The sequence below is a fragment of the Triticum aestivum genome, chromosome 2D (assembly GCF_018294505.1).
Source record: "Triticum aestivum cultivar Chinese Spring chromosome 2D, IWGSC CS RefSeq v2.1, whole genome shotgun sequence".
In the NCBI taxonomy this organism is placed as follows: domain Eukaryota; kingdom Viridiplantae; phylum Streptophyta; class Magnoliopsida; order Poales; family Poaceae; genus Triticum; species Triticum aestivum.
This window is the reverse complement of record NC_057799.1, coordinates 575,226,082-575,238,533: the sequence shown is the minus strand read 5'-3', so window position 1 is coordinate 575,238,533 and position 12,452 is coordinate 575,226,082. Positions and strand designations below refer to the sequence as shown.

Genomic DNA, 12,452 nt, shown 5'->3' with positions numbered 1-12,452 from the left:
GTTACGGTTCCTCACCGTGTGTGCGCGACAGCGAGATTTAGTGACAGTTGCTTCAGATTCATTTAAGGGTTCAACGGCGACGACTGCAGCTTCAAGGCATTGGTCCAGATTGCACGAAGACTTTCTGGCTTTCATCGACAAGATCAAGCCAGCTCCGGTAGGGAAGTGGCCACAACGACGCGTCGGCGCCTCGTTCTGGTCTGAAGACCTTGATGTAATTTTTATTATGTTTGATGTTATTTGTATTTATTATAGTAGATCTGGATTTTTTTTCAGCAAAAAAAGTTCATGCGCCATCGTCGACCCTGCAAGATCCAGAGAGGACGCAGATCATGAGTTCTCTACTTCGGTGATGCCAGCCGTTGGAAAATACCATCTTTACTCATGGGCGCCTGCACTCGCGCTGGGTGGCTCGTGAGTCGTGACGCCACCCGACGTGGAGCACGGGGCTTTTGGCTCTCGGGTAGATATGGAGCCAAGGATGGTCCGACTGGATCCCATCACTTGCCATTTCAAGGAAACCGGCCGGTGAAATGGAAAATAAGCTTTGTTACTACTCCTTAATCACCTGCCGACTTGCGTGTGAGGTGGCGCAAGATCTTGTTTCGGTGCAGGATGGGCCGAGAAAAGTTAGTGGTTAATCATGGGAAAGCTAGGCACGCTGCCATGGATGGATAGCGATCCGCGCGCATGGCCTCCGGCCGTCTCGTCTCTGGTCCAGCGCCAGCGCCACCAACCGCGCGCACTGCACCGAGCCACTGATGGAAGTAGAACAAGACACCGGAGAGTAACATGCATGCGTCTTTCCTGCTGGTGCCGGGCCGTGGCTTCACGCATCGCTGGCTGCATGCATGCATGCAAAGCTTTTTTTTTTAGGGAGAGGGGCAAGACCATGCATGCAAGCTTTGTGTCTGCACGCATGCACGGTGGTAGGTGTCGTGTCAGGCATCTCCATAGCCAGATCTGTCCATGCCTTGTGGCCGCTAGATACATACGCTCGCAGCCGGCACGGCACGCAGCAGGGCAGCAGATTCACATGTGTGCGTGCTCCCGTCCGTGAGGGACAGATGTGTAGCCGTCGGAAAGCGCGCGAATACAATGCGAATTCTAGCATGGAACTGAGGGAAGTGTTCTCCCTCCCGCCTTCTCTCGGGACTGAAAGCTAGCGTGATTGTTCGTACGTGGCGCGGCCCGTGCACGCATGCGAGAAAACGACACGACGAAACCGCCTCCAAGTTGGGACGAGCCCCATGTGCGAAGTGTAGTTCGGTGTCACGCTCGAAACATCTATACCCTTTGCTCTTTGTAGCTTAGCCAGTGGTAGTGGACTAGTGGCGGTATACTACGTACGTATGACGGTATGAGCCAGGTGGACACGCACTGGCTGGGACAAAATGGGCAGGCTAGGTTATTCTTCATGCTCCCTAGATAGGATTTGTGCCTGTGGATGGAGCATATGCAGCCGGGCTCCCCGATCGTCCATGTACGTCCGAACACCCTCTCACTCATCGGTCAAAATAATCGCACTTCTCGTCCGGCCATAAAATCCGGGCTGATAGGTACTCCTCAAACCTAGCCCAAACCCGTCCTTCACGCAGCCACACCCACTCCGTCCCTATCCAGGTACTCTGGCTACCGCGCCCCTCTCCGCTCGCTCAACCTGCTTCGAATGGCGTACCTCGGCGCCACTAGGTCCTCGTGCCCGGGCCAGCCCTAGCGCCGGACGAGGACGCCCGAATCCAAGGCACGAGCAACACGTCGAGAGCGGCAGCGGGCAAAAAGAGGGCAGCGGCAGGGAAGGCGTTGGTTGTGAGCCTGGACTGCGTGTGTGCGCCAGTGGATCCGGAGGACCAGCTCCTCACGCTCTGTCATGATGGCGAAGACCGATGCGCGCTGGCTCCGCCGCAAGAACACGAAAGCGCTTCGGGTCGCCATCGAGCAGTCGGAGCTCGAGGCCACGACGGAAGTGGCTGCCAAGGAGAAGGCGCCCCGGATGACCAAGGCGCAGGAACGTGCTAGCTGCCCATAGGATGACCGGCATCATCTTTTCTAACGATGGCTCCGACCTCTTTCACACCTTCGACGAATCCAACTTCGACGATGACGCCACTTCGACCACGGAGACCTACACGGAGGGGTATAGCCGCACCAGCAATCGCAAGGGGAAGGGGCAAGTGAGGAAATGGTGATTTCCTCCGCCCTTATTCACCCCGTTTTATCTATGTTTTTTAGTGTTTAATATGTATTTGCAATGTCCGGTGATGAACTTTGACCATTTTGTGTCAGCTGACCATGTCCGCTAAGTTAGTATGCGAAATTATGTCCGCTAAGCGTTCATCTACGTACTTGCTAGTTCACGTTGCATGGGTTGCATAAATTTGAGGGTTCAAATTTAGCGGACATAAGGAAGACAACTGTGGCAGCAGCCAAACGAGAGATGACCGATTAGTGCCCACACATGCGCCCGGACATGTGTACGGATGTTTGAGGGCTGGATGAGATATATCCGGTGGTAGATGCTCTTATTAGACGGATCTGTTTGTGGTGACTAATTCGCATGATGTCTTGGGGATGTTTTAGTCAGATATTGGGGTGCATTGTATGTTTCAAACATCTTATGATGTCTTCCGATGTCAAATTTTGTTTTCTCTTAGAGAAATGTCGATATGTAGAGAAGATTTTGGTGTTCTGAACGTAATCGCTACATTGTATGTTTCAAACATCTTATGAAAAGCTAATTAGCCACAGGTAAGTTGTTTAGAATTGGGAGAGTCAATTCGGGGGAGAAGGAAGATGCGCAACACCCGGCTGCCGGTGGCGCCGGCATGGCCTCGGCCAGTAACGAGTCATAGCCGGCAGAGACGAGTTAGAAGGTTGACGGGTGTGGATGTAGTCGACATCGGAACTGGAGGTCAACGGCGCTTAGAGGGAAGGCCTTGGACGATGACAAGTTCGACTGTGTGTGTGGTTGTGGTGGGAGGGGTGGGGGGGGGGGGGGGGGGGCTGAGGGGAGGGAGGGACGTTGCAGGCTGTCAGGCGGTGGAGGAGGGAGAAGAGAAGGGACCAACTCGAGGTATAAGATGACGGAGCCTCATCCAACAGCCCCACAAAATCGACTTTGCGCAATTCAATTTTCAGGCGACTTATTTGTGGTCAGCCCCGTACTGTAAGAATGGCAATTGACAATGATAGTGAGCGCGGTGGTGGTGACAAATATGAAAATCCTTCAGATTTCACTTTTACTCGTAAATGTAGCTGTGGCAACAGAGAGTTGTGCCTTTGACTACTGTTATGTACCGACGCGTTGTATCCATATTGCCGGCCTATCTGATGAGGCAAGATAAAATCCGAAGAAAAAGAAATTGCGCGCCCCAGCCTCTCTTGTACAGTATACATACCAGATCCTACCACTTGGAGTACCACACAGCCCAGATAGATAGCTTGGCTGGGCATACATCACATGCATGCGTTGCACTCACAGATTTGGTTCATTGATTGTTCGATTAGGCCACCACCATGCGGCGGCGATCGGATATATCCTCCTAGCTAGCTCACCCTCTCTGCCAGACACATGCAGCAGCAGCAGCTGGTCAGACAAGCCAGCACACTTAATGGCGCCGCAGCCGCATCCTGATCGCTGCCGCACCTGGCCACGGGCGCCGCTCGGCACAGTACTTCTAGCACTAGCTATAGTGAGCCTGGGCGGCGGCGGCGGCGATGCCCTGAGCCTGGACCACTACCGGCAGAGCTGCCCGAGGGCGGAGGCGGCCGTGACGGCGGCGGTCCGGCAGGCCGTGGCCAAGGACCGCACCGTGCCGGCCGGCCTGCTCCGCCTGCATTTCCACGACTGCTTCGTCAGGGGCTGCGACGCCTCCGTCCTCATCGACTCCACGGCCGGCAACACGGCGGAGAAGGACGGCCCGCCCAACGCCTCGCTGCACGCCTTCTTCGTCATCGACAACGCCAAGCAGGCCGTGGAGGCCATGTGCCCGGGCGTCGTCTCCTGCGCCGACATCCTCGCGCTCGCCGCCAGGGACGCCGTCGCGCTCTCCGGCGGCCCGTCCTGGTCGCCGCTGCTGGGGCGCGGGGACGGGCGGGTGTCGCTGGCCAGCGACACCACCTCGGCGCTGCCGGGCCCCGGGGCCAGCTTCGACCAGCTCAGGCAGGCGTTCCACGCGCTGGGGATGTCGGTCAAGGACCTGGTGGTGCTCTCCGGCGGCCACACGCTGGGGTTCGCGCACTGCTCCTCCTTCCAGGGCCGCATCCACGGCTTCCGCCCCGGCGCCGACGTGGACCCGGCGCTGAACCCGTCCTTCGCGGCCGCGCTGCGCAGGGCGTGCCCGGCCAACAACACGGCCAGGGGCGCCGGGTCGGGGATGGACCCCACGTCGGCGGCCTTCGACAACGCCTACTACCGGATGCTGCAGAGCGGGCGCGGGCTGCTGTCCTCCGACGAGGTGCTGCTGACGCACCCCAAGACGCGGCGGTTCGTGGCGCTGTACGCGGCGCGGCAGGACGCCTTCTTCAGGGCGTTCGTGAGCTCCATGCTGAGGATGAGCGCGCTCAACCAGCCCGGCGAGGTCCGAGCAAACTGCCGGCGACACAACTGAAGCAAGCAGTGGATCCCCTCCTGCCTCCTCTGTCTCTGCTACATAACTGTATTTCGTTCTGATTAATTCCGGTACGTAGTAACTGTGGCCGGCAATCTACAGACATTCTAGTTGAAAAAGGGCCTACAAGGGAATATCTTGTTTCCTTCAAATAATACTTCTACACAATTTTCACAAGCTTATACTATTACTCAAGAAAGTTATTTTTTCGGGCCATAAGATTCAGAATTAGTAATCACCATAACTATTTGGGCCATAAGATTCAGAATGAGTTAATTTCTCCTCTTGCAAATACCGTAAAAGATGCCAAACATTTCTCTATAATTCTAGGTTGTACCCTTGGTGTTAGACATGGGAAACAATTGACTTCAATTAGGAGGTGAGTAAACATGCCGAACATGGTGATTTTCTTTTAGAGTTTTGCAATATGGATGATATATTAGGAGTGTGAGTTTTCGACAACTAATTCACTTGAGTGTTTTTTTAATGTTAATGATGTTCTGCCTTAGAAGCCAATGTTATGGTAATCAAGGGAAGGCCATGGTTATGACAGTGGAGGGGAAACACGACGGCGTTCAAAAGCGACCGCCTGAAATAAAATCCAAGAGTATTGTAGTACATGCCAAGTGTGTGCCACAGTTTGAATCTTACATTCTATGATATGGCAAAATCTTGTGGCAAAACTTTGTTGTCTCAGTTTCAGTTACACATGTGCAACTTTTTTTTGCAGGCCCTTTTTCAACTGGAATGTCTGTAGATTGAGGGTGAAAGATTTTTGGGCTTAAGTCTCGAATTTTTGAGAAGTTAACGGTTTGATGGTTTGGCTAGGTGTTGAATAAATGTTCATTTGCTCAACCACAGATAGAATACCTAGGTCATGTCATTAGTGGGCAAGGGGTGGCTACAGACTAAAAGAAGATCATGACTTAACTCTTCAAAACAATTTTTTCGAGGAGTTAGCCTTTATTTAGAGTTTAATTAGAGATGCCCTAAGGGCCTCTTTGTTTCGCAGGATTGGAAAAAAGCCGGAATGGAAAAAGCACAAGATTGCATTGGCATGCCTTAAGGGCCTCTTTGATTCGTACATGTTTTTGTTTGCGATGAAGTGTGTTTGATTGCACCGTAGAAAAAACAGAAAGTTATTTGTAAAGAGGTTTGAGTGGATGTAAATTTTCATATGAGATATTGCAACGAATTCCTTATGAAAAATTTCCAAGGGATTCAATCGTGTGAAGCAGACAAACAACGTAGAAAATAGTAATAATGCGAATCATAACAACATAGAAAAATATATTTAAGGATACCGATCCCCTAAGCTTCCCATGGAAATCCTTTAGGCCTAGCAGGCCCAGAATCCCCCAGAGACCCCATTAGCCCATTTGATTCGCAGGTATTAAACGGGCCAAACCACTCCAATCCCAACCAACCCCTCCCGACCCACGCGGCTCAACAGCCTCGCGTAGCCCCTCCGGGAACGAGACCCCCGCCTCCTCGCAGCTCGTTCGTCGCTGCCGCTCGCAGCAGCTCCTTCTTGGCGAGACAGGAGGAAACAACACTACCCAATTCTCTGAAATATTGTGGTTGAAGGGGGATTGAGGATTCAAAGGGATTTGAGGGGATTGGATGGAAGAGAAGGATTCACCCAATCCTCTGAAATCCCCATCCCCTTTGGGGCTGGAAATCCCTCTATATCAAAAGAGGCCTTAAATCAAAGACTTCTAAAAGTTCGGTAGCGTCTACACTCTACGCTGCAGATCGAACTGTTGGTTTTTTCCTTTTAAAAAGAGAAGCAAGGGCCGGAGCACATTGTGGGTGCTTCCCACACGCAATGTCCCTCTCTTTTGGTCGGCTGAATCGCCGAGGGTCCAAAGCCGTTCATGGAAGCGACATGGCCGACGCATGGCGGCAGACAGGCGCGCTACCTCACATGCGTATACATGCTGTACGAGGATGGATTCATTCGATCAAGAGCCATCGGTCAGAACAAAGGTTGCATTCCATAACTACGAAATGCTTCCGGCCGTTTGCGAGGTCATGCTGCTTCATGCCTTGCAGTATTATCATCTTGACATGAAGGTTGCGGGGTGCATTTCGAGTTCTTGATTTCTATAGTATCTCGTCATTGTGGTGTGCTGCGGGGGATTGGATGATTTGCCCCACTTTACAAGGGGTTGGATGATTTGCCCTGTGATTGTCTCAATGACAGTGGCCCCAGGTCCCACCCGGTAGCCTCTCGGGGGGGGGGGGGGGAGGGGGGGCAAATGATCAAATGAAGAAGTAAAGTGGGGCAAAAGACCCATACTTAAAGCATCTACAGCCTGACACCTCAAACATTTAGACGGACGGCCTGGTCATTGACCGGTCAAAAAAAAGCAAACCCAAACATGCTTCTCATACCCTGCAGGAGCCACCCCGAGAGGCTGGCGGTGGAGCGCCACAACGACGACCTCCGCCGGAGCCGTGCCACCGTCGCCTCCCACCGTGCACGTCGGCGTGAGTAACCCAGTCACGGTCGCTCACAAGGAGGAGCGCGGTTCTCCGGCTAGAGTTCCTCCCTGTGGTCGTGATTTGGATGAGGAATAGAATTGTCCGTACATTGGCTGGGCACGTCCATTTCATTTGGGAGCGTTCACGCGTAGACCACTCCAGAGCGAACTTTTTTTTTCTAACATGGCAACTCAGCATGCATTAAGATTGGTGCTCTCGGTCTAACAACCCTAGGGTCGTTCGCCGGAATCTTGTTCCCAGTGAATGTCAGCTGATTAACATTTACCCAGAAATATGTGCAGTAACTCTAGTTGAATAGAGTCTGATGGCAAAACCGTGGAAGTGTTGTGTAGCACCATCTCCAAAGTCACAATTTGCACTAGGGCTAGATGAGTACATATTCCTGACAAGATGTATGATGATACGGTTATATGTGTCTTGGTTTTATTTATAAAATAGGACGAAAGCCTGTTTGAAGGATACTATCTCCGTTCCGTATTAGTTGACTGTTTGACGCTCAAATAGTTGATGCTCAAACGTAAACGGAGAGAGTCTATACCTAACAATAAAGCGCTATTGCTTCTAGCGGTACGTCACGAAAATTGCCTCTAAAATTATAAAATATTACCCATCAATGCCACCTATAAGTGATAAAAAGTGTTTCACACCAGGAAATACCCGCTTGGGCCGGCCCATGTAGTAGGGACGTCCTATACTGCGCTCTGCGCCGGGGGAGAAGACGCAGCGTGCCCGTTTGGACGGACCCATGTCCGGGTGGCCTGTTTTACAAATTTCGTTTGTTTTTCTGTTTTTTTAATTTAAATAATTTGGGACTTAAAAAAAGCTCTGGGAATTTAGAAAATGAGAAATTTGAAATAAATGTTTAATAAATCATAAAATGTTTGTGGATTCAAAATTTTTTCGCGTTTTTATAAAAGAGTGTTCTCTTATTAAAAATGTTCGAAATTTTGAAAATAAATATTCAGGAAATCAAAAAATGTTCACCATTTTTTGTGAAAAGTTCGTTTATTAAAAAAATATTAATGAAATTGAACAAAATTTCGCCAATTCAAAAAATGTTCATGAACGAAAAAATATCCTAAAAATTCAAAACTGTTCCTAACTTACAAAATAGTTTATTCATACATAAAATTTTCGCTGATTCCAAAAATGATCATGCATTTCAAAAAATGTTCGTTAAATAAAAAAATATTCATGAATTTCAAAAATTGTTCCTCCAATTTTCAAAAAAATGTTCATCAATTCTAGAAATGTTGCCGATTCAAGAAATTTGTTTAAAAAATGTTCACAGTTTTTTCTAAAATATTTTCAAATAGTATAAAATGTTTATGAATTAAAAAAAAACCTTGATCTTATAAAATATTTGAAAAATTGTTAAAGTCTTCACGAATTTGAAAAATGTTCATGATTTCAAAAATGTCCACATGTTTAAAAAAATCGTCATGATTTCAAAAATTGTTCATGATTTCATGAAAATAAGAGTGATAGTGTATCTCGGTGAATCTTTTAGCTAAGAAGATTCAGAGATAGTTCTGTATTGGGGAAGACTTGACCGCCGCGAGTCGCGTCCGGAATAGTACGTCTACTATACGGCAAAGACTTGACCGCCGCGAGTCTGCCATTGGGCCATGTTGCTGTCCTTGACTAGTTCCCGACGGACCATCGACGTCAAGAGTTCTCCGTGTGCATACATAGAAAACTCGAGCCGTCGTTGGCAGTTCTTCATCACACAACTACAGAAAGCAAAGCTCGAAACTGGCATGGTACTCTCGCCTCTCGGTGTCCTAGGAAAGGCAGATCCTGAAGCACAAGTAAATCGCTCGAGACACTTCTTCTCTTCGACGAGCACTGAATCCCTCCATGTTTCAGGTGAATTTTACATCAGTATGTTCTCTAAAAATTGTCTTTTACAAGCTTTCAGTTTGTTTTTCAATTTCCGTGAAGTTTGAATGCTAGAAACACGAGTCGAATACATTTTGTTCCCAAGACTCTGAATTGCCGCCGCCAGCTAACAGCAAACACTAAATAGCTATCTAAAATTAACTTCCTCACCCTTGTGTTACGACCTGTGACTGTGAGTAGACTTTCTTAAAGCAGAGTCAAGCATTTCACGCAACAAGCTTTTAACTAGGACTTAGATGATCTTTAGACAAACAGAGGCTCGCTCCCTGCTTCATTCATTAACATAGAAACAACAGCGTTCGTTAGGACTTGCTTGACTGAATCTGTTCTTGCTTCGAACAGCAGATCCTAATTTGTTAAGACTTCCATAGCAAAATAAATAAATAAAAAAAAATCATTTCTGTTCTCTCAGGATACTAGGTCAGACTCGTGCCTGTATATTTAGAGTGATCCCCAAATTTAACTGGCCACATGGCCTCCATTTTTCGTGCAACCGATTGTTTTATTTTCTGAAACGAAGTGTCGATTTAGTTGACAGTCTCCTGTTTACTTGTTCTGCAGCCGAACAATATGCAAATGCTCTTCCAGCTTGGCCTTGGTTTCCTATTGCTTGCAGCACAGTATGCACCGGGAATTGCGGCTCCTAGCTCACAGTGCCGACGACAGTGTGGAAATGTCGAGATACCATACCCATTTGGAATCGATCCTGGTTGCTCGCTAACACAAGCCTTCGACCTCAGCTGTAAGGTCCAAGATGGCATCCCAAAGCCATTCAGTGGCGCCTTTGAGGTGCTCGACATTTCTTTGACTCAAGGCACAACGCGGGTGCTGAATTACATCTTGGGCTACTGCTATAACACCTCCACCGGGAGCATGGAGTATTTTGGCTGGTCCGGGGGGTTCGGAGGAGATCCTTCTTCTCCCTACCGGCTCTCCCACACCCAGAACAGGTTCACGGTCATCGGGTGCAGCGCCCTCGCCTTGATATCCGACTACGATGGCACGGGCTACCAGGGCTTGGGCGTCGCAACATGCCGCAATTTGTCAGACTTGGTGGACGGATCCTGCTCAGGTATGGGCTGCTCCCAGACCACAATACCAAAAAGGATGTACTACTACGACACAACTTTCTCGGCTTCGGTTAACACAAGTCAAATTTGGGAGTTCAACCGCTGCAGCTATGCAGTACTAATGGAGGCAGCAGCATTTGAGTTCAGCACTATGTATGTGAACACAAACAAATTCAATGACACATATAATGGACGGGTGCCTATGATTCTTGACTGGGCTATAAGAGATGTGAAGTCATGTGATGCTGCAAAACAGAATACAACCGGTACTTACGCATGCCTCAGCGCCAACATCAAGTGTGTGGATTCCACCAATGACCAAGGGTACACCTGCAATTGCACCGATGGTTATGAAGGCAACCCTTATCTTCAAGACGGATGCAAAGGTACATATTAATTTCGACTGTCAATGTATATATGCACTACTGTCCATCAAACTGCATCTTGGGTGTAGGGGTCCCTTTACCTTATCTAAAATTTTGTTTTGCAAATTTGCTACAGATGTGAATGAATGCAACCACAATCCATGCCCTTCAGATGGCTTTTGTCGCAATATTGTTGGAAAATACCGGTGTTCTTGTCGATTGGCAAAAAATATGTCACTGAAAGCAATACATGCAACCCTAATATCGGCTTCATAATAGGTAACATCCAAACAAGTGTGGTCACCTAGCTAGACCATTAACTTTGTCACACTTTTTGCAATGCCATGAAAGCCATGCATCTAATCTTGGTTAATGTACTTTAACTATGTTTTACACTATTCATCACCTCAATCTACAACATAATTGTCTCATCTAACGACATTATCAGGAGTTACAATGGGATTATTTGGTTTGATGGTTATCGTCATGATCACTATCTTCTGGGGACAAATGATAATTCAAAAGAGAAACCTGGATAAAGTTAAGCAGGAGTATTTCCGCAAGCATGGAGGCGTGCTTTTGTTTGATAAGATGAAATCGGAGAAAGGTCTGGCTTTCAATGTATTTTCAGAAGCAGAACTCATACATGCCACCGACAACTTCGACAGTAGCAGAATAATTGGAAAAGGAGGCCATGGGACGGTCTATAAAGGTATAATAAAGAACATGCCGGTTGCAATTAAAAGATGTGCAGTAGTTGACGAGAGACAGAAGAAGGAATTTGGCCAGGAGATGCTCATTTTGTCCCAAATCAATCACAAGAACGTTGTCAAACTCTTGGGTTGTTGCCTTGAGGTGGAAGTTCCAATTCTAGTATATGAATTTGTCCTAAATGGTACACTATTTGAGCTTATCCATGGCAAGAACCAAGCATTGCAAATATCTTTCAACACTCTCTTAAGGATTGCTCATGAAGCAGCTGAAGGACTCAGCTTCTTGCATTTGTATGCATCTCCCCCAATAATTCATGGTGATGTGAAAAGTTCCAACATCCTGCTTGATGATAACCACATGGCCAAAGTGTCAGACTTCGGAGCCTCCATACTAGCGCCATCTGACAAAGAGCAATTTGTCACAATGGTTCAAGGTACTTGCGGTTACCTTGATCCCGAATATATGCAAACATGCCAGTTAACAGACAAAAGCGATGTGTACAGTTTTGGAGTTATTCTTCTAGAGATTCTCACAGGCCAGCTGCCACTGAAGCTCGAGGGGTCTGAGAAGCAAAGAAGCTTGTCATTGATTTTCTTGTCTGCAATGAAGGAGAATAATCTAGAAGCTGTGTTGGTGAACCACGTGAAAGGCCAAGAGAGCATGGAGTTGTTGAGAGGACTTGCAGACCTGGCTAAGAAATGCCTAGACATGTGTGGCGACAACAGACCCTCCATGAAAGAGGTCGCCGATGAACTCAACAGATTGAGGAAACTCTCACTGCATCCCTGGGTACGGCTCGGCGTCGAGACTGAAGTAGAAAACCTTCTTGGAGGAGATACTACTGGTGGGTATGAAATAGAATTAAGTGGTTATCCTATGGGCGAGAGTGAGAACCAACCCATAAACCCTAGAAGTTCCTATTATGCAAGGTGAGGAAAACATGTATTGTAATCGGTTAAACCTACCGAAGATACTTATGTTCCTTCTATACCTTGTTACAATGTGTAATATCTACGTTCCTTCTGAATCTTGTTACCATGTATTAGAACTTATAAATTACAAATCACTTTTTAATCTATTTGATGTGCGATGTGTGTTCAACAACAAAACATATTGGATATTCGTTCAATTTAAGTCTAATTCGTACATGCATACTACATCTGTATTTCAGAAAATGTGCAACTCTTCAAGGCTGATTATATTCTATTAATTTTTATATTTTAAAATAGGTTTCAATAACTATTATTATTCTACAATACTAGATTTTATTATATTTTCTTTTT

The 12,452-nt window shown here is 47.6% G+C and overlaps 1 protein-coding gene and 1 pseudogene across 1 annotated transcript; both read left to right on the top strand.

The window, feature by feature from the left end:
- Nucleotides 1-3,412: 3,412 nt before the first annotated feature.
- Nucleotides 3,413-4,784, top strand: LOC123054627 (peroxidase 64). Its single transcript, XM_044478429.1, has one exon. The coding sequence runs from the start codon at nucleotides 3,465-3,467 to the stop codon at nucleotides 4,608-4,610; it is 1,146 nt and encodes a 381-aa protein (XP_044334364.1). The 5' UTR covers nucleotides 3,413-3,464; the 3' UTR covers nucleotides 4,611-4,784.
- Nucleotides 4,785-8,849: 4,065 nt separating this feature from the next.
- Nucleotides 8,850-12,245, top strand: LOC123054625 (wall-associated receptor kinase 5-like; annotated as a pseudogene).
- Nucleotides 12,246-12,452: the final 207 nt, after the last annotated feature.